The 27,325-nt window shown below is 31.8% G+C and overlaps 2 protein-coding genes across 3 annotated transcripts; one reads left to right on the top strand and one right to left on the bottom strand.

Annotated features, from left to right (window-relative positions):
- The first annotated feature begins 9,215 nt into the window (after positions 1-9,215).
- LOC117927008 (adenine phosphoribosyltransferase 3-like) lies at positions 9,216-15,350 on the top strand. 2 transcript variants are annotated; one of them, XM_034846368.1, is made up of 6 exons: positions 9,216-9,549; positions 9,791-9,943; positions 12,204-12,296; positions 12,792-12,941; positions 13,490-13,548; positions 15,042-15,350. In XM_034846368.1, the coding sequence occupies exons 1-6, from the start codon at positions 9,291-9,293 to the stop codon at positions 15,093-15,095; spliced, it is 768 nt and encodes a 255-aa protein (XP_034702259.1). In that variant the 5' UTR covers positions 9,216-9,290; the 3' UTR covers positions 15,096-15,350. The 2 variants fall into 2 exon arrangements, with proteins under 2 accessions (XP_034702259.1, XP_034702268.1); XM_034846377.1 differs by having other exon boundaries at positions 9,219-9,549; positions 9,833-9,943.
- A 1,374-nt stretch (positions 15,351-16,724) lies between these two features.
- Positions 16,725-17,854, bottom strand: LOC117928235. The gene has a single exon (XM_034848154.1). The coding sequence runs from the start codon at positions 17,751-17,753 to the stop codon at positions 16,893-16,895; it is 861 nt and encodes a 286-aa protein (XP_034704045.1). The 5' UTR covers positions 17,754-17,854; the 3' UTR covers positions 16,725-16,892.
- Between the last annotated feature and the right edge of the window lie 9,471 nt (positions 17,855-27,325).

The raw sequence follows: 27,325 nt of genomic DNA, 5'->3' as shown, positions 1-27,325 counted from the left end.
AAGAAATCTTATGGCTCATTTTCAAACTGGTCCACATTATATGACTCAAAGAAAGTCCAAGCAAAATTAAATTCGGGTTGAATCATATACTTTGTCTAGTTAAACAACAATTGGACGCAACATTTGTGAATTACAGTGTATTTGATAATGATTTTAAAAAATATTTTTAATTTTTTTAATATTAAATAATAAAGAAGATTCAAGTGTTGAAAATATGAGAATTATTTTCTAAAATTACTATCAAACAAGTTCTTAGTCAAATAGTGTAATTAACTTCAATACCATTATTTTTTTTTTCTTTTTAATGGATTTGAAAGTTTCATATAATCAAGTTCATTTGGTTTTGTCTAGATTTTTTTTTTTTGTTTTTATGTTTCAAGATAAAAAAAATTTATACAAAATATAATAACTCTTATACAAAAAATATGAATTTAATTTGTATTCTTAAAATTTTTGAGTTTTTTTTTTAAATTACTTCCTCACATTTTAAAAATTTTAAGTTTACTTTTCAAATATACAAAAATATGTTCCTACTTTTTGTATAAAAATTTACACATTTTGTTATGAATTTTTTATTTTTAAAAATAAAAGATAAAAAAAAAATGTAACTAAATTAAACAAAGATAAATTTGAGTTATGACTCATTGATTTGAAAAAATATATATAAAAAAAAATCTCAAATTTTATACATCAGTTTTACAACTTTATCTTTATCCATTTAAAAAATATTTTAAAATATATACACTTTTTCATAAATCAAATAATTATTTTCTAAAACAATCATTTTATTTAAGAATATTAAGTAAAATTATAAAAAATAATAATTTATCATTTTAAGTTAATAAAGGTATTTTATAAATAAATATGTTATAAATTTTTATTATATAACATAAGGTACAAATCATTTATAAAAAAAATACAAGATCTTCAAATAATAAATAAAATATTTTCTCATCCAGTTAATAATGATTTTAAATAAAAGTAGAAATAATTATTGAAAAAATATTTTTTAATCATTTATAATCAATGCAAATAAAAGGGTAACTATTGAATTTGTGAAAAAGTATATATATTTTAAAGTTAATGAAGATAGAATTGATCTATAAAATTTATTATTCTTATATATATATATATATATATTTAAATTAATGAGGTAAAACCCACTTTTCCCAAAAGTTTAACCCTAAATTATGTCCAAATTTCAACTAAAATCTTTTGTTGGAATTTTTCTTGTAAATAAATACAAAAATTCATGGAAGTAAAAATATTAGGGGGTGTCCTAATAAAGGTTTACATGGCTTGACTAATAATAATGAAGATAGCCATAGCTCGTAATTGGCTCACTAATAATAATCCTATCTCTTCTGAGTAGCATTGTATCATATCCCACATGGTCCAAATCTTAGTGATGTGTTTACATAATCTTGGTATTAACTCCTATACCTAATGTTTTAGGACCATTGGGATTTTATCACTCATCATGCCCAAGTGGCTAGTGGGACACACGTGGATTACCCATTTAATCAACCAAGACTTCTATTTGTTTCCTCCTTCAAAATTTGTTAAATTCTCTAATTTACTCCTCAATAGACAATATAATTAAATAATAATATTTCTTTATTTATTGTTTAAACTAACCCTTTAGCATGAGAAATGGGATGCAGAGCACCCTTAGATATGAGATAAATGAAAGAATTTCGAGTTAAATAGGTATTTCAGTTAAATAAAATATAAGTGTTTGTTTGATAATTATATTTTATAATAATTTTTTATTTTATAGAACAAAAAAATAAGGGAAAATAAAAAAAAAATTGAGAAAATAAAAGTGTTTTTAGAAAATATTTTTAAAATTTTTTTTAGTTATTTTCTGTTAATTATTTTAAAAAATAATTATACAAATATGTAAAATAATTAAAAATAAAATTTATACATAAAAATTATATTTTAAAATATCAAAAATATTTCACATTTTCAAATAGTTTTATTTTATAAAACATCATAAAATTATTTTAAATAATTACTTTAAACTGTTGTAAAAAATTATTTGATAATTTAATATTTTTTTCAAATTAGTTTAAGATCGTATTTTGAAAATGTAATTTTCGTACAAATTTAGAAATTATAATTTTAAAGTATGGTTTTAAATGTAGGCTAAACTCGTGATTTGAAAATATGATTTTTAAATTTGTATTAAAATTATAATTTTAAAATATGATTTCACCCAAATTAAAAAAGAAAAAAGAAAAAAAGACAGCAACAAAAATAAGCATGAAAGAGAATGATTGGTTTGGAATAAATGTTTTAAAACAGGCTCAAATGTATATTTTTATGGGTAAAATGGTCATTTCCAAGAAAAACTCCAAATTGAAGGATAATGTGAGAGAAGATAGATTAAGAAGAGGGGGGCAGCTGAAACATGACTTGTCCAAGAAAATGCAGAACAGAAGTTGGTGTTTCCGAAAATAAACAAAAAAAAAAAAAAAGGAGTTGCGAAGACATAGACAAGACAGCTGTTAATCAGAGGCAAACGTCTGATTTTAATGTACAAACCATAGCCAATTGCCCAATCCCATCAGTGCCATTGCCATGGACATATCTGTAATATATTTTCTTATATTAAAATATGTCGACCAATTAAAAATATAAATAAAATAAAATAAAATAAGAAAATGGGTGTTTGGGGCAGAGGAAGGATGGGGAAAGTGGGGACAACCAGATCTCAACTCTATCCTGAGCGAAGATCCCAATCCCCCAATGTGTACCAACCAAACAGAACCCCTATTCTGCACCCCCAACCCCCCCCGCCCTTTAGGTTTCGGGTACCCTACCCTACGCTACTCTTAACACTGCCCTACGCCTTGGCCCTCCCCTTCTTATCTCTCCATCCTGCCCTTCCGCAGCTTGCACCCTTGGCTTTGTCAACACTCAACAGGGCATGTCAAATAAAATTGAGTGCGTTGGAAATCTTAAAAAATAGGAAAATGCTAAGATATTCAATATTTCCAATCAAATAAAACATCTGCACCATTAAATATAGATCGTCGATTAAGGACACAAATAAATAAGAAAAAAATATATTTCTAATATAAAAAAATACAGTGATTTTATTACAATAATAATATTCATATTTTATCAAAAAATCATTAATACAAATTTATTTTTAATTACAAAATTACTTTTTACTTTTGCTAGGACTCGAATGAAATTTAATTAATACTCTTATAAATTGAATTTAAAATTTCCTTTCACATAATCAAAATATGAAAATTATTTTTAAAAACAAACATGATCGATTTACATGTGGATTGTGTGCTCGTTTACTTTAACTAACCGTTGATAACAATTTTTAAAATGATTGTTTGGATTATTTTTAGCGTGACAAAATCGTTGTATAATTATTTTGACATATAATAATGTTTGTACATTAAGTTGGTCAATAAATCATACCAATTATTGTTGGTGGGTCATGTCATAACTTATCCATTCAACTAAATAAGTCAATGTAAACCTAATACAAATTATTGATTAAAAATATTAATGTAAGCATAACCTAATTATTAAACATTTAATATATTATATGATCAATTTAATAATCAAATCAAATTAGGTATTATTTTAATTAATCAAATTTTATTCAAAATTAATTTTTAAATGAATAAAATATAAATTAATTTATATAAAATTATATAAGTTTTAAATCATATTACCCGCTAAGAATAATATTCGAAACTTTCAAAATTTAAAGTACTTATACCAATCATTATTTTAAATAAAAAATATTTCAAAAAATATTTTAGTATTGATTAAAACAACTTCTAGTAGAATCTAAATGATTGAACTAAAATATCATCAAATAATCCAAAAAAATGTCTTATTTTGTTATCAGTGTCTTATGTAAAGTACATGGTATGTAGGTAGAAAGGGGTTTAAAAAAGAGGAACGTGATTAAAGTTTCAATTTAAAAAAGAAAAACAAAGGATGATAAAGGTGTAGCCACACAACACTTGAAAGGGCCAACAACAACACTGAAAGTGGACAGATCGAAGCTGTCAGTAATTTAATCACCTTCCCAACTAATGGATTTAAAATCAACATATTCATCTTATTAAAATCATTTGAATTTTTGTATTCATGAAAGGAAACATTGAATCGAGAAAGAATATTTTTGTCACGCTAAAAAAAGTATATTATAAATTATTTTTGTTGTAACAACTGTAGGTTATAATAATATTAAAAATACTATAGGTTTAAAAGGTATGGAAATGTAACGTCCGTCTCATGCCAATGCCATTAGTGCGGGATGGGGGGTGGGTCTCGGAAAATAGGGGTAAAATGGTAATTTGGGAAGGTGGTCCAAAATTGGAGGACTGGAGAGAGTGTGTCGGAGATGTCTGCCGCTAGAGAGCCAAGTAGATTTTGTGAGAGTACGAAAGTGGAGGTGCAGCTGAGCAGCATGATGCGTCAAGTACTTGAGGCCCGTAACGCCGCCACGTCACTCCGCGTGAAAAAATGGACCCTTGCACCCTGTGTGATCTCCACGTGTCTCTCTCTCTCTCTCTCTCTCTTCACTTCTTCACTGCTGCTATGTCGTTTTGACGGGACCCACCCGACACCCCAACTCTCCTTGTTTGCATCCTCCACTATTTTCCATTTCTTTTTCCGTTTTTTGGTGCATTGTTTATGAAACAGATTCAAACAATCCACGTCAGTTCGGTGGTTGTGGGTGTTGCACTTAGACGCCAAGTTTGGCTGTTAGGCTCTGCTAACCTTTCTAACCGCCATTTTAACGGCTAACGGTCTGTACAAAATATCGAAAATCCCTCGATTACAGAAGCATTCCTGATCTAGGCACAACAATGGCAAAATCTCCTGAGATAAAGCATGTCAAAAATGGTGAGAATTTTTAGCATGAAGCAAAGGAGAGGCAGGCAAAATATGCACAACCATGGCAAAATCTCCTGAGATAAAACATGTCAAAAATGGTGAGAATTTTTGGCATAAAGAAAAGGAGAGGCACGTAAAACTGAAAAGAATATGCAGTGAAAGTGATGTGTCGTCTCTCCACCATAGGTCCATTATCAAATATGGATGGTGCCACAGCCTAGGCTCATGTAGGTTTTAATTAGGTACCCTTTTGGAAAGGATTATCTTTTAGAAAATATCTCGATACGAAGTACGAACTTATATGGGAAAAAATAAAAAGTTGTATTAATTTACCATAAGTGGCTTATCATCAACCTTATGGTAGGAGTATCCACAGAGATTCTGCTTATTATGGGTTATGAAAATCTTTACGCAAACCTAGTAAGATCTTCTGATAGAAAAAGGAAAATATCTGGGGCTTTGATTTGGACACTATTATTTTGTAAAGTTGAGGTATAGGGTCCGCAAATCAAGATAAGGGCTAAAAGTTTTAGAACTGCGGCTTAAGCTTACACTAAACTAACAGACATTTATCGAATCTTCATAAAGTCGGCCAACAATGTAAGTTAGAGCTCATTTCCCCAAAAAAAAAAATTAAATAAAAAAAAAACTTTAATATATGTATATATAATATACATTAATATGTCCATATTTTTTTTCCTAAGTTTATGAGTATTTAAAAGTGTGACATTAACATGTATAAAATCTTAACTATGTGTCCATTTATGTCAAATAAGTAAATTTAATATTTTTAATGCTATCACCTTCCTTCTTTGGAGGATTTTCTTTTAACTTGGTCATAATGCCTAAAAGGGAAAAAGAACCTCAACTTTTTAAAATTAGTATTATCCTTATTTTTTTAAAAATAATTTAAAATATATGTATTTTTTAATAAGTCATATAATTATTTCTCAAAATACCATTTTTACTTATTATATCATCAATACCAATAAATATTTTATTTTCTTTCAGATATTATTATTATTATTATTAGTGATAGTATGAGGTGATATTTGTTTTTTAATTGAATATAAAAGTCAAAATATTTGGTTTTTTTTATTCAGCTAAAAGTAACTTATCGATATCGTCCAATATAATTAAAGTGAACTTATTATTAATAAGTTTAGTTTAGTTATGTTAAATAATATCGACATGTTACTTTTAATTTAATATAAAAAATTAAATATTTTGATTTTTTTTATTCAACCAAAAAATAAACATCACCTTAATCATAATCGGATTTAATCTTTTATATAAGATTTCGAATAAAAATGAACCGTTAACATTAGGTTATATAAACATTTAGATGTTTTACCCCCGAAATAAATTTCATATTATGTCATCCCTGAGTTTCCTTTATTTTATTTGATTGTCAACCGAATATAAATGTGTATTATTATATATGTTATTTTATTTGACGTTGGGTGGTATGTAAAGGTCACCAAAATAAACACTGCCTTAGGCTCTCACTGATAGCTAAAATAAATAAATGAATTAAAAAAAAAAAAAAGTGTGCCTTAAAAAGGATGGCGCCCCATGAGTGAGAAGGGAGAGTGGCCCAAAAGGGTGTCCCAATCCGAGGTGTATATGAAGTCAAAAATGTGTTGCATATATTTGTCATTACCCTGCCGTAGAAGTAATAAAGTTAGGCAGGTGCCCTTAGCTATTCACTTCGAGATAGGATATTTCGGTTATAGAGAAGGAAAGGTTTGGAAGTTGCCCACAGAATATTGCTCTAAAGATTTGAAAGCAACCTATTATACACACCAAGATAGGCAGATGCCCACATTCTCCATTTCTCCTTCAATCCCTTTTTTGTTTTTCTTTTTTCTTTTTTCTGTTTCTGCACTTTATAATATATACCATCATACCCCCATCTTCTTTTATTTTAGAATTACTTTTCCAAATAACAAATATTTTAAATTATTTCTAAGTTTTTTTATAAAAATATCAAAATTATATTTGATTTTCATAAAATACTTAAAAAAAAGATTAAAAAAACGAAAAAAAAATCAAATATAATTAAAATTTTATATATTTTTTAATTATTTAATTTGTATATAAAAGAAATATTTGGGAATAAATTTAAAATAATATATAAAAAAATTTATTAATTTTAAATTTATTTTTTATTTTTCTTTCACTTTTTCTTATCCGGGCAACCAAACATACCATTAGGTGTCCACGAGGCTGTCCTCTCTCTGAATTTCTGTTTTATTAGCTCATGATGGACTTGCAGTTATCAAATTTGGTAGTCCCATTATTTTCCTTTGTCCATTCTGAGATCTTCATCACACTTTTGGTTACATTCCATAATTCCACTTGCATCTTGCCTGCTTGCTCTTTTTTAGGCTTGATTTGTTTGGGTTTTTTTTTTTTTCCTCAAACTTTTGGATAAATAGGGTCTCTTTGAAAGCATTTTAGAAAACAATTATCAATAAAGAGTTTTTGACAACGGTTTTAAACAATTCTAAAATATTTTTTAAAATAATTTTTTTAATTATTTATTGTATTTAACTATTTTTTAAAATATAAATTTAATCTGTCATGTTTTTATTATTTCAATTATTTTTCTTATTTATATAATTATTTTTTAAAAACACAATTCCAAAAATAAAAATAATTAGAATATATTATTATAAAACACATTATTTTCAAAATACTTTTCTCTATTAAAAAATTATCAAATATATTTCTCAAAACAGTTATCAAACAAACTCTCTTTAACTTCTAATATGTGTATATCAACATCACAACACATAATATCATAAAAAATTTCTCAAAGTATTGGATAGTGGGATCATAATTGTTTTTTTATTGGAAATCTCTAAAAGTATTTGTTAAAATAAATAAATAAATCCCACTTGCACAAGTTTTTAAATCCATAATGCATATCTTGAGTAGTTTTGATTGCTTTTAACAACATGTTAAAGTAATTAATTCTACATTTTTCACTTCGGTAATAGCAATTTTTTAAAAGTGAAATCAATAAGATGATTTAATTTTGAAGAAATCAAAATTATTTTTTAAGTTTAACAAGAACTTCAATTCCAATTTGATTAATTTTATTTAACGAGTTTATAATTTTAACAATAAATCAATAACTTAATGTGAAAGTTATGAAATATTATTTTTTATAAAATACGATTTATATGTAAAAAAGTTTTTTATATTCAATAATCTTTTTACAAAACTATCACGTTTTATTTTTTACATTCAATTAAAAGTAATTTATTGATATCAACCGATATAATTAAAATAAACTTATTATTAATATGTTCATATATTGATAAATGTTACTATAGTACTTTTAATTGAAAACAAAAAATTAAATATTTTGACTTTTTATATTCAATCAAAATAACAGACATCACCTAAATCATTACAAAATAAAAAATATATGTAAAACCCGAGAAAGAAAGAAGATGATTAGAATAACATTTTAATCCGTTAGAGGAATAAAAAATTGAGTTGATGATGGTAATAGCACATTAAAAAGGGAAGAACACAAAAGCTAATATCATACTAATTTCCTACCAAAGATAAGTTAAAAAATTAAGGCAATTTTTAGAAGTAATGATGGGATGGTGTTACTTTCAAAGAAGTTAAGTGGTGGATGATAACTCCAATTGTTACCAAATCGGAGTTAAAAATTTAAAATATCCAAATCATGCCTTACTTTGATGATGCTACCCACATAGTTTACCAATGCCCCACGATTTTCTTTTCCTTTCATTATATTAATATTTGTGTAGTTTATGCCAAACAACATCATCCTTATGTTCATGTCTCTATGTCTCTTTTGGTTTATTATTTTAATTCTATATATGATCTCGTACATTGAGAAATAAAAAAATTGTTAATATATTTAAAATAATTATTTATTTACAAAACACGGTTTGAATTCATCCTAATTTATTAAATTAATTCAATTAAAATAATAAATAAGCTATTATTGTGGCAATAATTCTTTTTTTTTTATATTATTTTTAATTTTTTTATGGCGAGTATTCATCATTCAAATTTTAAATAGAAATTTATTTATTTTTAAATTGTATTTATAATTAGAAAGAACAAATAGTCAAATAAATAAATTAGTTTTTTATGGAATGAAAAATTAGATCATAAATAAATGAGTCCATTAGCATGACTAAACTGACAAAGGACAGTCCAACACCTGGCTTAGCAAAACGACGTCGTATAATAGGGAAGGGTAGGGGGCCTCGTGATTCCGCCTTTTGTTGTTTTTAACCTTTTTACGATCCTCTCTTTCCCTCTCTCTTATCGAAGAGATTTCCCATCGCTCTCGTTTCTCTCTCTCTTAATTCTTGTGCAGTGAGCCTTTCTCCCTCTATCTCTGTCTCTAAATGTATGTGTATAAATGTATATCTATATATAGCCCTCCTTCTCCCTCCCTCTCTTCTCTCTCTGATCATCATAACCGTCGTCTTCCTTGTGTTCCTCTATCTGAGAGCAACCCTGTTGTTCACCTTAGACAGACTCGGAAGAGGAGAGGGAGCTTTGTTGTTTCTCTCTCTGCTACAATGTCGGCTTGCAAAGACCAAGATCCTCGTATCCATGGCATCAAAACTAAGATTCGCGTAGTCCCCAATTTTCCCAAACCAGGTTTTTCATCAAGTGATCGTCCTTTCTTTTTTGTTGCTCTGTTCGGTTCCCTGGTAAATGCTGGGGAACTGAAGAAATCGAAGTTTTTGAGTGCTGGGTTTTTGTTGTTTTACAACCCCAGAAAGCAAAAGCCTACACTGAGCTCAGCCATGACTCGTACAACTACAAGTCATGGGATTCAAAATTTTATTTTCCGTTGGTTTCTTTTGTTTTCCCGGGCGTTCTTGAAAACCGAACATAGTTTTTGTTTTTTGTGCATGTTTGTTGATGGTGGGAATGGCAGGGATTATGTTTCAAGACATAACGACTCTGCTACTTGATCCGAAGGCGTTTAAGGATACAATTGATTTGTTCGTGGAGAGGTACAAGGGCAAAAATATTTCCGTTGTTGCAGGTGAATACTGATCCTTGATTGATCCAGTTATTGAGAGATGTGATCGAGAATGATTTAGGGGTCGCTTTTTTTACTCCACAAAGCTTTTCAATAACTTTTATTAGTGTAATTAGTTTCAATGTATGGTGGGGTCCGAAAAGTAGGCCTGAAGGTGCAGAAATGCTCGATTTCATAAGTTTCTGATTTCCTTTTTGAATGCTTTTGGTAGACATTTTGGAAGTGACTGTGTGTTTGGAGTGATTTTCTGTTTGACTATGAGGATTGGTAGTGGGGGGTGTGTCATTGATTGCTCTTGGTGAAGATTTTTGAGCGGCTCAGAGATGAGCTTTCTTTGGGCATGTGCTCCGATCCGATTTGGGTGGATGGTGTGGTTGGTGATGGATGCCCACATTGGCGAAGGTGGACCACCACCCGCGTGGGTTGATTTTTCTGGGTCCTTTTATTGTGGACTTCCACATTTCACTGTTATTGGACTTGATTTGGAGCCTCAATTTTATTCGCTTTCTCTGCTGTGGGTTTGTTTTTCTTGGTTTCTGTTTAGATTTGGGTTTCATTGTGCTTCGAAGACAATGAATTATCGAGTTCCCTGTCATAGGATTTGTCTATTTTCTCTCTTTCTTCTTTTTCCTTTTTTAATTTTTTAATTTTTTTTTATGGGCTGTCATTTGGTGCTTTTCTTGGATTGGATATATTCAGCTTCTAGAAATCTCTACCTATGCTGCTCTGCCAAAAAGTACTGAACAGTATGGTTCCCATTCTTGTATTCCCAGTTAACTTCTTACACTTAGGGAAGCAATTGATGGGAATTAGAGAAGTTAAGAAACTAGAGCCTCCGGAATGGCTGAATTCATCACAGTCAATTCAGTTTACAGCCTAAATGATTGGTTGGGTTGTTAATATATTGATGGGATACACATGATGTGCTTTATCACATCCATACCCTATTCTAATGCCCTATATTACGGTTAATATTCCCACAGGCTCATGGGGAGTTAAAAGGCTTCTATCATTTTTTAGGGGCCATGCTTTGATTTTTTGTAAAAAATTTTGTTAAACAATGATTAGTTTCAACATCAGCTATGTGGTAACCTTGTCCTCATGTTTGTCCATTAGAATGTCTCTTTATGTGGTGATGTGGACATTTGCTGTCTTCTTTTTTTATGAGAACCTCTATACCTACTTGGAATCTTCTCTAGCAAAGTATATTTTCATGTGGATAAGTTACAGAGTTGTTCTTTGGGGGATAAGGATCAGCATGTTCTTCGCAATTGTCTTTTCAGTTGATGTTCTCCAATGGAGTAGGTGCATGTGCAAATAAGGTTTTGCTCATTAGAAAACCCAATTAACTTGCTGCAACACAGGAAAGGTTTGGAAGGTGGGGCCTGTGGAAGTCCTGGTCCTTAAGCTTGGAACCATCACATGTGACATGGTATGGAGAGGTTTTGTGCCATTATTTACCAATCCTTGTATCATTTTAATGTCCTTTACCAAAAAGGCAGTTGCTAGTTTTTAACGTTTCTTTTAGTAAGTCCTACCATTATCTTCAAAATAATGTGTTTTGTTAGTCTTTTACACCTTTCCAAACATTTTCCATATTTCTTTAGTATGAATGAATGTGCCTTCTCGACCCTGTTTCAGAGACTACTTCCAGACCCAGTTCAGAGACTATTGTGAAATTTGATAGCATTTCCTTTATTGTAACTCTAGTGCTCGCTTTTCCTTGTGAAAAATATCCTGTATCCGTATTCTTGACAAAATGTTGCTTACGGTTGCAACTTTTTCCATTTACTGCTATTCTTTGACAAAATGTTCTGTATCTGTATTCTTGACAATCGTGTAAACTTGACTAAGATCTTTGCATCCTAAAAAATAGCTTCATACATCGAGGCTTGGTCAAACAGGGTTTTCTTTATTTTTTTTATCTTCACACTCAAGCTGTTAGTTAGGATTCTCGGAGTTCCTTAAATATTAAGATGTGAGTTGTGATAGAATATCATTTTGGTGAATTGGACCAAATTAAGGTGTGTAGCTCTTATTATATAGTATCATTTTTTCATTACTGAGGGAGGGCTGAGTTTTGATATGGCAATACCTTCTTTGATTCGCCATCCAATCTTTCCTCATTGATGTTGATTGTTTTCAGTAAACATGTGTGGTCTTTGATCCTGCTAGAGTATTGATTGGACTTTAAGGTCTCTGTACAAGCTATAGATTTCTGTTACTTCGTGTTTTCAAAGTGGAGTTTGCTTTGATTTTGTAGGCATAGAAGCACGGGGTTTCATATTTGGTCCCCCCATTGCATTGGCGATTGGAGCTAAGTTTGTACCCTTGAGAAAACCAAGAAAGCTGCCTGGTATTTTTCATCTATCTTTAATCGCGATTTGCAGTTGTATAAATTCATTTATGTTTCAGACTTAGTTTGGAATATGATATAATAATTGCACTGCTGATTCATGTCAAATGATGTTTGTATTGGTAATGCCAGTTTGATTCATTGCATTGCTCTCAATTCCATCTTGAAAGAACCATTTATGTTGTTGTTTTATCATTCATTCTTATCATTTTTCTTGCACACTCAAGAGAGCAATTATACAATCATGCTCTTTGTATTAAAGTGTTAAAGCTTTATTTTGTGCTCTCTTGTGAAGAAAAATGTAATGCCAATTGTGAGTGTTTGCCTATATCAGAGTGCTACTTGCTGATATAATTACTGACAATTGATACAAGTAATTAACTTCTAAATCTCTGACTGTTGTCAACTTTTAAAATATCAATTCTAAAGATGCAATGGCTAATTTGTTGCTTCATTTTCTTGCTTTCAATCTTACAAGTTGTGCTATAATGACAGGTGAAGTTATTTCTGAAGAGTATATTTTGGAATATGGAAGGGACTGCCTTGAGATGCATGTTGGAGCAGTTGAGCCTGGTGATCGTGCTTTGGTAGTTGATGATCTAATTGCTACTGGTGGCACTCTTTGTGCAGCTATGAATTTACTTGGTAATCATTTTGTAAAATTTGAATACTAGCTGTGTGTCCAAATATTTTGATCCACTGGTTCTTTTGATTATGCTGGTGTTTTTCTCTTTTACATTGAGGTTTATCCTAGTTACTTCTATTAGTGGAAAGAATAGTACTACAACTTCATCATGGTTGCAAAAAATATATGATATAACATGATTTGCTATAAATTTTACTCTCAAATATCAAAGATGTGTAATTTAATTCAGGTGGCTGTTTTATTTTCTGAGTTCAAGGTTTTGTATTTCTTTATGATAATGCATCCAATGTTATGAAGCATTAGTAGTTAGAAGCACAAAGGTTGGCACACTATTATTTTTTCTGGGAAACCTTCTGTATTTCATGCTCTTAGAACTCCAACTTTTTTATGTTGATTAATTACTGGGAATTGCATGGCCTTGTTCACTTATATTCGATATTCATTTTCATTGAAAATGCACTCTATATTTGTGTCATCATTGGATATGATTGTTATCATTGTGTTGGTTATTTAGTAACTATTTATTACATACCATATTGTTTCTCAGAGCGTGTTGGAGCAGAAGTAGTTGAATGTGCATGCGTAATTGAATTACCAGATTTAAAGGTTTGTTCTATTTTAACTTTTGAATTGTTCTTTAATGTAAATGCTACTTTGAGACTTTTTTTAAGTATTGTTGATATCAAACTATCAAATGATTAATATGGTTTACACGTTGTGTTCTGTGTTCTCTGAATGCACTTCTTAGTTGCCACTGTCTTGTTGATCTTGTTCATCACTCTTTTATCTGTTTCCAAAAAAATTTATTTGTGCCATCTAGTTTTTTGTATTTTCCTTAATGCTGTTGACTTCATAAATGCAAATGCTCAGCTAAACTTTATAGTTCTGAGTACATTTTGCCCATAGAAAAACTTAGTGGTGTAGCCGAAGAGGAGGCATAATACCCAGGAAGAATATGAAGGAGGGCAAACTCAATTTCATTGAGCAATAAAGCAATCTATACTCTTATCAGTTTCTGAAGACTACCGTTCAATTACTTTTAGTGTCTTAACTTGACTTTTTCCTCTCATTTTCTGCATTAGATGCCTTGTATTAAAGTTTAAAACACAATCTTTATGCACCGTAATGGGATACCAATGAGAATATTATCTATGCTAAACCAGCAGAATAAGTTATCTGGTGAAGTCAGATGATCAAAATCAACAACCAAACATCCTATTATTATTATTATTATTATTATTATTATTATTATTATTTTGATAACCGAGGAACCTTCCATTGCCAAGCCATTAAGACTCTACATGGAGACCCAAACCTTGGGGTGTTGACCATGCCCACAACAACCAACACCGTTAAATCAGGGTGTTACCAGGAATAGAGATTCGAACTTGGGACAATGTGCCTCTTACTAGGACCGCACGTCCCAACTTTCGCCTTGACCAACTAGGCCTACCCTAGTGGGCTAACATCCTATTTTTATTATTGACACCTATTGTATGATCAATATTCGTGTCTTGTTTCCCATTCGTCTATTTCCTATTATCTATATTTAGCACCCTATTCTCTTCAAGGTCTTGCAAGTTCTATTAGAGTATCAATGAAAATTATGAATCTGGGTAGCTTCTAGATACACTTTAAAAAATAGAAGTGGTAGCAGGGTCCATTCAGCTATTGTGCAAATGCTTGTGTAATGATGGTTTACTGTAAAATTCTGAGCCCCTTTAATAGGATCAGATCCCTTGTAAGTGTTTCTGAATTTGAAAATAGTGCTGAAAGAAACCTGGTGCCAAGGTTTGAATATTGCGAACTTCATCCAACTGAGATTTATGTGGAGACTGCTTGGCCACAAATATTTTTGTCTCTACTAGAAAGGCAGTTTATTCATCTCTGCTTTTAAGATTTTACATCAGAGAGTACGATATTCTGTTTGATACTAAGTTCTTATGCAAATAAAATCTCCTGTCTGATCATTAAATTGAGGGTATGCAGCGTATGCTACTGTGGATTTTTTCTGCTTGTCTCTTGACTAATAATCTATACTAGTTATAATATATCCATTTTTCTTATGGGGTTTGGGTTTTGGTGTGTGGGTATTGCAGGGTCGTGACCGATTGAATGGCAAGCCATTATACATACTAGTTGAGTACCATTGAATCGAGGGGGTGATGCTGATACAATTCTACTGCAATGTTGCAGCATTAGGAACTGTACATTAGAGGGATATCATTGGCTACTAGTCATTGGAGTCTTTTCAATTTTCTCCCCTTTGCTTGTCTTTAGTGAATTTTGATGAACTTTGTTGGTTGAGACCCTTTATTTTCCCTAAATTAGCACAGGTACATTTAATTTATGCAAAGGGCTTGAATTTGAGAAATGCTTATTAAGAATTTCTCATTCTTTTTCCTCCAGTATGAATTCCTCTGGCCCATGATGTTTGCCACCAGTTTATTAGCCCATCAATCCATCCAGGAAAGAGGCTCAAATGACCTTGATGTTCAACCCAAATGATAGGTCATTTGTCTACTGGGAAATGAAATGTCGTGGTTTCCCGGCGGGAAACACGTAATCGGGCATTGGGGTTGCTGTATGAAACACATTATGGCCTGTGTCTGGCTGCCGGAGGAGATTCTTCAATCCTACAGATGTTCAAAACTTGACTCGTAGGCTTTTAGATGTTGAGCAATGAGTTTGTGACGGAAGATAATTAAATTCTTGGATGGACCCAAAATACAGAAAGTGGAGTAAGAAACCATAAAACTTGACAAGCTTAGTTGAATGAATGGGACACCAGAGAGAAAGAGACAACACACCCATCCATCCATTAATCTCTCATCTTCCTACATGCTTTGAAGTTTGAACTCTCTCTTAAGGAAACGCAAACCCTCTTTGTCGCCCATCTAGCTGCGTGACTTGCGCCCTACTTCCTCACTAACCTCCCTCCCACCTTTGAGGCCACACTTCACCTTCTTTCTATTTGCTCTTCATATAGATTTCTATCATATATAGTTTTCCGACTCCATAAAAACAATAAACGGTCATTCAACATCTTCCCATATCTGAACTATATAGTCATTTTGTTGTAATACTCAATATTTTAATCTGACAATACTTGCAAATATGAAAATACGTTACTCTAATGGCTGTCTCCATAAATACAAAAGTTGACTAAATAAAAAAACTATTTAATGTCAATAAAATACGCTTAATATTATAATGACATCACATCTGTTTCAATTCAAACCTAAAACCAATCAATTTTGTAAGTATTGATAACGATTCAATATTATTTTTGACGTTATTGAAACTTTCAAATTTCTATACCAAATTATCGATTTCCCATTGAATATCCTTCTTTAATTGATTTGATTGAATTTGAATTTTAAACTGGCAGCCATTGTCTTGACCGTTAACCCCCCCTTTCCCATGAAAAAGAAAAAAAAAAAAGAAAAAAGAGCAGTATAAGAATCCAACAAAAATACTTCCTCTTTTTTTGTTTTTTTTCGTTTCCTTTTCTTTGTAAACCTAACAATGAAGAAATATCCATAACGGGAATTATGGATTTTCATCGAGCAATGCTCACTGGCCCGCCAGAACATTTCAGCCGTTGGATTTTCATCAAGATTGGTAAAAATCATAGAAAGATGAAGGACTGTAACATTGAACAGAACCCATGGGGTTCAGGGGACCATTGCATTCATACGTCACTGTTTCAGTACACACCCCAACATTCAACAAATACGTCTACAAAATTTTGTTTTCAAGAAACAAAATGACAAAACAGATAAAATGAAAGCATTTATCAATCCAATTTTTCTCATAATCACAAAATAAATGGGCCCAACATCGGAAAACCAAAAAAAATATTGAAGAGAAAAGGAGAAGAAAGAGAAATTGGTGTGATAAATGCAGCAAAGTTAATAGTTTTTTTTTTTTTTTTTCCAAATGTATTTTTACAATTTATAGATGATAAGAAAGCATGGTAACACTGCACGAGGATCAAACACTAGTAACTCGCCATTATCCCCACTCACCGAGTCAAAACCGACTCGGCCCTCCAACAACGAGTCCAATCCGATTTGCTTCGAGACCCGGCCTGCTATGACCCGGCAAACCAACATGGCCCTCCGACCTCTCCCACCACCGCCGCTCTCGTGGGCCCCGCCGCTGCCGGAAAATGTGCAAATGGCCGAGCCCTTCCCTCCCGGAAACACCCATGCGGCAGCGCCGCCGTCGTAGACCCCTCCGGAGGTGGGCCCCAAGCAGTGGAACCTCATCACCTCGTTCCCATCCGCCACGCATCGCGCGTCGTCCTCCCACGTGCCACCGCCAGAACCCGCCCGAGATTTCACCATCTCCCGATACTCCTCGAAGCGGGTCACTGTTCTTGGCAAGTTCTGCACCTTGAATATCATCTCGATCCGACCCGAGAACGCCTTAGGCGACCAACTTGTGTGGAAGATTATCTCCACCACATTCCTCGAAGGGTGCCCCTCCGGCATCTCCGTCAGCGCCGGAAAGAAAGGGGCCGCCGGTCGCGCAGGCCGAGCAGACACACTCTGACGAGCCCGGCTCACTGGAGCAGAACCCGGTTCAGGCTTGGGCGACCGCTGATGTCTGGAACTACTGGGCTGTTTCGGCGCCGGGGGCTTGGATTTTCTGGGCTTGTGCTTAGTCGTCTCGATCACGTCTTTAAGGCTCTGAACACCCTTTCTGCAACTAGCACCGGGTATGAGGTTCTTGGGATTGGGGTGGTATACGTCCTCAAAAGCTTTGGATTTGCACTGTAACGACTTGACCCAGTGAGCCGCCATTGACGGACTCAATGAGAGCTTCAGTTTCTCTCTCCGCAGCTCTCAGTTTCTCTCTCTTAAGCTGGGTATGGTTTGGATCATATTTGGTTTTTTGGCTGGAAAAGAATGGAAGAGAAAAGAGATGGCGCGATAATAAATGAGTCCATTCACGACTCGTACCATATTACGTAAATACCCTTCTGAACCTTGACAAATTACCCACGTGGATTCTGTCCGGTTCAAAAAAAAAACAAAATTTATTTATTTAAGGAAACAAATTTTGATCAGTAAAATTCGAAAATTTGATATGGTATTTATGGTCCTACCGTTTTACATAATAGGACATGAGACATAACTCATCATTAGCTTCTGTTTTTGTTGGTGACAAATACATTAAATAAATACAGCATTGGCCCTTGTGGCCGTTCATGTTACACCATTCTTTTATTAAGAATTTTGAAAATTACAGCCTTGCTCTGTATTACCTTTTTTTTCATGGCACTGTTTAGAAAAAGGGACATGACCCAAGGGGTATTTATTTCATATGGGGTGGGGGGCAAAGCTCAATTTGCATTAACTATAGAGTTGGTAAAAACTTTGAGTGAAGTCATTTTCTAATAAAAAGCATGTCCTGCCATCTAACATGGGAAAGTTTCCCTTGGAAACAAAGCAACAATTACTAGACTTGAGAGTTATTGCCTGATTGTGAGACTGAAGTTTCATTAGAACATGAAAACTCATGGATGGACCCTTGTTTTTCTCCCCCACCTCCTCCTTTGTGTGTTCTCATTCATCTTACTGACACAGAGCCACGGTGGAGGTTGACCCCCTCCCCCTCCCCCTCCCCCCCCCCCCACCCACCTCATACTCACCATGTTCCTTGCCATTTCCATGCTTTTCCCATGTGCTTGCTCTCCTCCGCATTCCCTTTTACATTTCTTCGTTTTTTTCCAATTGCAAACAGAGTCTTATTTCTCAGTGATGTACCCGTTTGTTATGGGGCATTCCAGACATTTCCCTGGGGACACCTTTTTTTTTTTATTTTTTCTTTCTTTTAATATTAGGTTTTTGAAATGGATGTGGCACCATCCAAGAAAAGAAAGGGAACAAAAAGAATAGAAAGATGGAAGACATGAGGGTGGAATCTTTCATAGGAGTTTGAAGTGAAACGGGTGGGAATAGAAGAATAGAAAGAGAATGGAAACTGGCAGGGAAAGCATCTAATTTTATTTTTTATTTTCCCTATATTTAAAAATAATAATAGAAATTAAAGCACTGAAATTTAAACAATACTAGTTCTAGTAAAACGACAGTTTTCCTTCCACTTGTCTTTTATTTTATCCCTGAACATCCACTACAACCCATTACAGGTAGTAAGTCCGTAATCACAGAGTTCGGTGTATTCATTGGGAGAATGGCCTCCATTCTCAGTAGGAGCCGACAGCATTGAGATTTGCAAACCCCCCCAACATCATTTTTTTAAACGTTCTGTGAGTGGGTGTTTTTTCTTTCACACCAAACACCAAGAACAGAGAGAGCACTGAAAAAGACCTAGAGGTGCTTTGAGGTGGGCGAAGGGGCTCCTCAGTCCTCACCTCTTTTGATGATAGGGAAAATTTTGAATTGGTATGAGGCGGAGGTGAATGTGGATTTTTATTTATTTTTTTGCACAAGTGTGTGTGGGTGGTGTGGAGCTTTGCCAGCCTTTGACTCCTTAGCCTCAGGCCTGTGGACTCTATTTGGGTCCCGGGAACCGCGTTATACTTGGGCGTGCTCACTGCTCCATTTTTGATCCACCAAATTCCTGCTTTTTGACCTTTTTCTTCATTCTCCTCTATTTACCTTTTTGAATTTTCCAATTGAATATTTGTTTATCTCACTTAAGTATTTTTGAATCTCAAACCTGCGAACCCACCTGTGTTTGCCATTATCCTTTTACTGTTTGAAAAGCACTTCTAGATTGTGGGGGCGTTCATGAGCTATGGAGTCATTCACTACATTAAGGAGGAAAAAGATTGAAAGAGCTTTTGTATAAAGCCTAAATTTAAGTACTTTTGCACACACACACAAAAAAAAAAAGAAGTTTCTTAAAAGTTTTCATTCTTATTGTTTTTACTTATTCTATAAATCTTAATATTTATATAAAATAGTTTAATATTTAAATATATTGGAGTTGAGTGGGTATTTAAGTTCGACTTATCAATCCGATCTAATAAATCAATGATCAAGGGAATAGTTTTTGGGTGTTGGAATTTCTAAAAATTGCCTAAAAATCATCCCATTAAATATATAATTTTTTTTTTTATAAAAAAAACCTTCTCCATCTCACTATTTGACTCACTTATATTTTTATTTTTAAAGGAAAAATAGTTTTAAAGAGTAGATGAAAGGTTTTGTATGATTATAATGGGGAAAGAATTGAAAGATGAACAATTTTTTATCAGATTTTGGATTTTTCAAAAGCAAAATATATATTAAACAGAAAGGTATTTTCTGACATCTTAAAGCCACCCCAAATGGCCTCTGAAAATCATCAATGTCTTGTAGGACTAGGAACTCAAACCCCTTAAATGCTTCCCTCTCCCCCTCCTCCATCCAATAAATGCACCCTTTCATCTTGCTTCTTGTCTTTGGCTTCATTTACAGCGCCATTAATGCTGATTCGGGAAAAACAACTCCCACTCTTCCTTTCCCTGCTCTTTTATGTATACATTTCTTTTAGTAATTCTATGTGAAACTTGATTTCTTGATGTCATTAATGGCATGAATCAAAATGATGCTTGAGGCGTGAGGTGGCAGATCTTGAATTTGAACCAGATGGGTGTGGTTTTAACTTTAAGTGGGATGAATGAAAATCAAAGCCTGTATTTGAATGCTGCGTAATGAGAAAGGTGAAGGGTAACAATCATATCATGTGGTGGGGTCGGGTACTCTGCGACACTGTCCTATTGCTTTGTAGCTGTGGGACCTCTTTAATGGTGGTCTTTTTCCATAATCATGGTTTATGGATCAAAATAATTATTTTTTCACTATGTAATTCGATTAGATCAAGGATTAATCAAGACACACACTGACCCACTGACTCACAGACTCACTGACTCACTGATTCACTGACTCAGTCCTCCTATCTCTTGGATTGTCTCGACTCGGGATTCCATGTCTGTTGCTGCTTATGCACTTTCTGAATCCTTGAATATATCCCTCCGTTCCCTCACAAAAACATTAACTATTTTTGGGAAATAAAAAGGAAAAGTAAGTTTATCTTTTGATAACTGTTTTTTAAAACAATTCTAAAAAGTAGTTTTTAAAAACAATTTTTAAAAAATATTTTCTGAATTTTGTAGAACAAAAATCTGTTTGAAAACTGAAAATATTTAAATATTTTTAAAATAATTTTTATATCTAATATTTTATTTGTAATCATTCTTACTATTTATATAATTATTTCTTAAAATAATCATCAAAAAACAAATGAAAATAATTAAAAGATGTTATCTAAAAACAATATATTTTCTATTTTTAAAAAACAAAAATAGTTTTTTATTATCAAACATGTTTTTTATTTTAAAGAACAGAAAACTGTTTTAAAAAATAGTTCCCAAACAGACCTTAAACATCTAGAACAATTCTTATGTCATTTGAAATAAAAAATTAATATTTTAACTCAAAAAATATGTTTGATAAATTTTTAATAGAAAGCTATCTTTAAAGCATTTATTATGAAAATTCATTCCTTTTTAGAATAAGTTTTAAAAAATAATTTGATTTTTCAAATAAAATTTCATTTTTGAAAAATAATTGACAACTGTTTTTAAAAAATATTTTGAAAAATCTTCCCCATTATTAATGGTTGATGATAAGATTTCAATTTATCCATATGAAATTTCTTTGGATAAAGACATATGTGCAATTATTTATTTCAAATAAGATTTAAGTTTTTCATTGTGAAATTTTCTCTAGGAATATTTATTTATTTTGTTTTCATGAATTCAAACGAGTTTTTATTCCTTCTTGACATAATAACAAGGCGTAATTAAATATAAGAAAAAAGATTCATAATGTTATTTCTCATTGTGCATCTTTTGTTAGAAAGAATGTAGCCTTGAAACAGAGACTTTTATTACATAGAAGAGGTTTTTGAAAATTTGTTAGAATCTTTTGTTTCATTCTTGTCAAATCGTTCAAAACAACCAAAAAGGAGTTGTTTTCTAGTTCTTCTTTCTGTTTTGCTCGTGAAACTCTCATATCATCCCTTTAACAAATCCTTCACAAATGAAAGGAGAATCCAGACCCAGACCTCTTACATTTCTATAATGGATGAGTGTGTGGTTAGTTGATTATTTTGAATTCCTACGTAAACAACAATAATTAGTAAACAACCATCATTATTTTTATTTGGTCAAACATTAACATCCTTTCCCATGCAACCTATTAAGCAAAAATAATAATAATAATAATAATAATAATAAAATTAAAGGCACCTAAGAGCCCCATACTACCTCCAAAGGGAAAGACACTCGTTTTTTCAACTTTAAAAAAGAATCATATAATTTCATTGAGAATTTCCTACTCTTATTGATCTTTCAAATCAACTTATTTTTATTCTTACTATACTTCCCAAGCCTTTAAAGCCTCCTAAGTAACTCCTCAATGCAATTCAACTCCAAATCTTGAAATTACCTTATGAAGCCTAGGTTCCAAACAACTAGCTCTCTTACAACCTCGAGTATTCACTACCCATTCCTCCTTATTAGCTATAAAAGAGAAAAGAGAGGGAAGGAATCCTTTAAAGGATCATTTTTGCACCAAACATCTTGCCAAAATTTGATTCTTTTTCTATTGTCAACCAATAATTTTTCTCTAACCTTAAAGACTCAACATTTTGTTGGACGAGAGCATTGATCTCTTAGCTCTTGCTAAAACTTTGTTATTATAACTCCTCTCTAAAGGAAAACCCTTATACAAAGCAAATCTCCACTACCATTTTCCAAACAAGGCTTTATTGAGAGACGATACCCTTTGCCCAATCCTCTTAACCAAAGGAGTGATAAAAAGAGACATAAAATATAGTATTTTTCCAAAGAGTTAACCTCTTATGAAACCTCTCCTTAACCGTATTCTACATAGTTGGAGATTTGAAAGAAGCTTTTAAGGGTAAGCGTAAATATGTAGTTGAAAGCTCCCCACCTTACACGCAACAAATAAGTGACCTCCATGATATTAGGAATATCCCTCATTGGAATTAATTCACTTTACTTCGATTTAAACTTTGATCCTAAAGAAGATTCAACCCAAAATAAGACCAGACTCATATGAGTCAATAGGTTTGATCAAAGCTCACAAAAGAAAAGGGTACATCAACAAATAGAAGGTGGAAAATCTTCACTCGCTCTCCTCTTTTGCCTCCCACCTTGAAGCCTCAAACGAAAAAACCTCTCAATGGCTTTTATTAAAAAGATAAAAAAAAATTTTAAAAATAAAATTAAGGGCTTTCATTACTAACACAAATAGATAAGGGGATGGAGGATTTTCTCCTCTCAATTCCCTTGAACTCTAAGAGAAATTAGAGGACACTTTATTTACCAAAATTGAAAACCTTGTTGTTGAGACGTAAAACTATATCCAATCAACCTACATTTGCCCAAAGTGCATTTTATGCAACATTGCCTATAAAAAGTTATAGTTTATATGATTGTAAACTTTCTCAATATCTAACTTACAAATCATTTCCTTTCTTTGGTTTCATGATCTTGAATCTGTGGCCACATTTCACAATTAGAGTTGCACTCAACATTTCTTTCCCTTGCATAAAAACATTTTAGGTATTTGACATTATTTTCACTATTAATTTCAGTTAGAAGTATGTACAAATTTCTTTCCCTTGCATAATTTTGGGTATTTGACATTATTTTCACTATTAATTTTAGTTAGAAGTATGTACAAGCTTCCCATTAAACTAATAAGTTTAAGATCTTTCAAATCTTTCAGGGGAAGGGGGTTTTTAAGAATCAAGAATGTGGCAGGTGGACTCCTTGCAAAAGTTCTCTATATATTAAATTCCCTCAAGAAAACCAATACTTCATTCTTAACAACGTTCCAACAATGTTGGCAGAATACCATATGTAAGTCATCTATTTTCTTCTTTTAATTCTTTTATTTCCTTTTTATATATCATTTATTTCATAATGCAAATCTTAAGGTATTGTTGGACTAATTTTCTCTTGTTCAAATCCTCATAGTATGTTTTTTTATACTAAAGGGTTCTTGTTTTCATTATTCATTTTTTATATATATATTAAGTCTTAAAGGCTTTGTTGTATATTCTCTTTGAATGATAAAATTATTTATTTATTTTTTTCATTTCTAATATTAAGTTTTAACCACTTGTTAATTTTTTCGTTACATACACAAGATCCATCACAATCACAATGATTGTCTATCACCGTGTCTATTAGATTCATTTTCTATCAAAAATTATCTTTCATAAAATAAAAGTAAATTTAAAATTAAACCATAAATATAAGTAATAGAATGAAAATATAAAAGTAAAGTTCAAATATTAAATAAATGGTAAACCAACAATATATAGTTAGAGATATTTCAAAAGAATTTGCTTACAATGACCTTGATTACAAAGTCTATGGATAAGAGGCTTGAGATTTAAAAGGTTTAGTTGCAAATATTGCAATGACTAGAAAAGTAAAATATATGAAAATACAAAGGATTTGGATATAAGAATTTTGGTAGAACTCTCAACTCTCCATTTTTTTTTGTCCTCTCTCTCATTCTCTCTCTCTCTCTCTTCTATACTATCTTTGTATTGAAGAATTCCTTTTAATGGAAAACGGAAGAATTTAAAATTGCCTCATGTCCATGGACTTAAAAGGTTTTCCCATATATAAAGTAAAAATTTTGAGGCAAAGTCGTCTTATCTTCACATAAATATTTCTTTTGATAGTTGGGGAGTCTTAGCATTAAACAAAGTTGTATATTTAATTATATGAAAACAAAATCATATTTGTACTAAAAGCTATTTAACATTTTTAGTACTCATTAATAAGATTCCTTCACCATTCAAAGATATTTCAATATGAATGCGAAGATAAGATAACCTTGTATCAAAATTTTCTATTTTATCAATGTGAGAAACATCTTTAATCCATAAACTTAAGGCAATTTAAAATTCGTCCATCTTCTATGAAAGAAGGCTTCTGCAAGACAAAAATAATACATAACACAAAGAGAGAAAATTCCATCCAAATTATTGTACCAAAATCTTTTGTATTTTCATGTATTTTACCTTTCTAGTCATTCCAATATTAGTAACTTTTTTTTGTATCTCAAGCTCCTCATTTATAAACGTTGTCCGCCAAATCATGTAAATTTAAATTTATTTAAAAATTCATATGATTAGTGTTCATTTATTGTTCATTTGAACTCTAAACTTTTAGTACTTTTCATTGAGTTACTTACACTTACTATTTCTTTTTAAATTCACCGTTGTTTTATGATTATGAATGGAAATGATGTCAAGCCATGTAAACAAAGTTTAATCCCATTTCTTTTAAGCCAAGACCAAAGTAAGCTACATCTAGATTGTGCTAGTCAACATGAAAATATGTCATTGCCCATATGTGAAAGGATACATTGATGATATTTTTAAGAGTTTTCTTGTTGAATATTATGAGGATTCTCACTCCAAATAAATATGAGAATATTTACTTGTCGAGATTCCATATATGAATATTTTCATATTTATGTCATTGCTATATATATATATATATATACTTTAATCTTTATATAAAAAGGGTAAAATAATTGAAATCAACTTAAAATAACACATAAAAATATTATATTAACAACTTTAAATTTATTTTTTTATTTTATTTCTTTCTTTTTCTTTCATTTTCCTTTTTTCTTAATTTTTTTGACACAAAAAATGGTCCCCATTCTAAAAATAATTCATTCTAATCTCAAAATGTGACTTATATTGTACTTTGGGGAATGACATTTAAGAGGATAAGGTCATATTATAAGAGTTAAAACAATGAGCTACAATGTATGAGCATGTTCATATTCATAAGAAACTTCAATTCTTGTCTTCCTCATTGTTTTGATGGATGCTAGGCTACAATTTGACAAGACAATTCTACATGTTTATGTGATTGATTTAGATTTAAGAAACATAGTTGTCGCATTTATGGGGTTTCCAATTTGTACAAATGGGTGTTTTATTCTTGCGTAGCTCCCACTCAATTCTTTCTACACATGCATGCATCGTGGCCCTTTGTCTGCGTCTATCATTCCCTCTCATTGAAGCTGACTTCTCATTCCTCTACATGTGGAGTCGTGGAGAGCCTCCTCAACTAATCCATCTCTCATCCATTGTTTTTCATTTTCAACAAATCTCCAATTTAATTATCAAGTTATATGTAATTACAGTACCGAATTGACACTTCAAAAAATATGGATCACGGCTGTACTTAGGTTTCTTATTTTATACCTTTGTTTAATAATGTAGATTTAATAGTAAACTTTCAATAATCCAAATGTCATATTTAACGGGTATCGATTCAATATCATGGAATTTTTCATATAATTAATAATGTCAAGTTGATGTTATATATTATGTCTATTCGTGTTGTTAGTGAGGTAATCTGAAAAGCTCGTAGTGCGACACATATGATAAAGCTAAATTTATGAAATTTTTTGGTGGGGCATGTGGTAGTAGCAGAAGGGTATATGGTGCGACATATATGGTACTCTCTCTCTATATAATATAATTTAAGGGTTACGATGATTATATTTTTACGGTGGTCGTTCGCATTTTTCCTCTTATACTAATTTTTGATAGAGTATATTTTCTTTTCCTCTACTCATAGTTTTTTCTATTTAGGATTTTCTATGTAAATTTGTGTGTTCTTATTTTATTTTGTTTCTTTTTCCCTATTAACACGTCATTTTGCTATATTCATTATAAAATATGACTTGTATTCGTAAAGACCCAGCAATTCTGAAATAGTTTGATTAGATGTTGTTACTGATTAAATAAGTTTGGTTGTTGGGAGGTCATTTCCTATACATGCTCTGGAGAATGGAAGACCAATTGATTCTTATTTTTGAAAGATAAAATATATGGCTATTGGGAGTATTGTATTATTCATGTTATTATTAGGAGAAAGGGTATTTTCAAATAGTTTTTTTTTTTGGTTGTTAACAAGTCATTGTCATTAAATTCTCTCAAGGACAGAATTGATTGATTGATTTAATTTTTTTTTCTAAAGATGAAATGTAAATAAAATAAAATTATGCTGAACTTAGGCCAGGTGAGAAGAAAGAGTTGGGTGGCATGATTTATGATGGGTCCAGCTCAGAGCCTGTCTAGTACAGTTGCAAAACCATGTTGAATTTTCTAATGCAGTTGAGAGTCCATTTTTGTAATGGGTCCAAGGCCAAGTCCAAGTCCAGGAGACCAGTATGAATGGGCTTCAACTAGATTTTGGGCCTGTAACAGACCAATTCTAGTCAGGATCAGCAATGAGAGGGTCTTTTTGGGTACCATCCATTCCGTTCCTAATGGGATGGGTTTGAGA

This window comes from Vitis riparia, chromosome 2 (assembly GCF_004353265.1).
Source record: "Vitis riparia cultivar Riparia Gloire de Montpellier isolate 1030 chromosome 2, EGFV_Vit.rip_1.0, whole genome shotgun sequence".
In the NCBI taxonomy this organism is placed as follows: Eukaryota; Viridiplantae; Streptophyta; class Magnoliopsida; order Vitales; family Vitaceae; genus Vitis; species Vitis riparia.
Note: the sequence above shows the minus strand (reverse complement) of the source record. Positions and strands in the feature narration are given on the sequence as shown.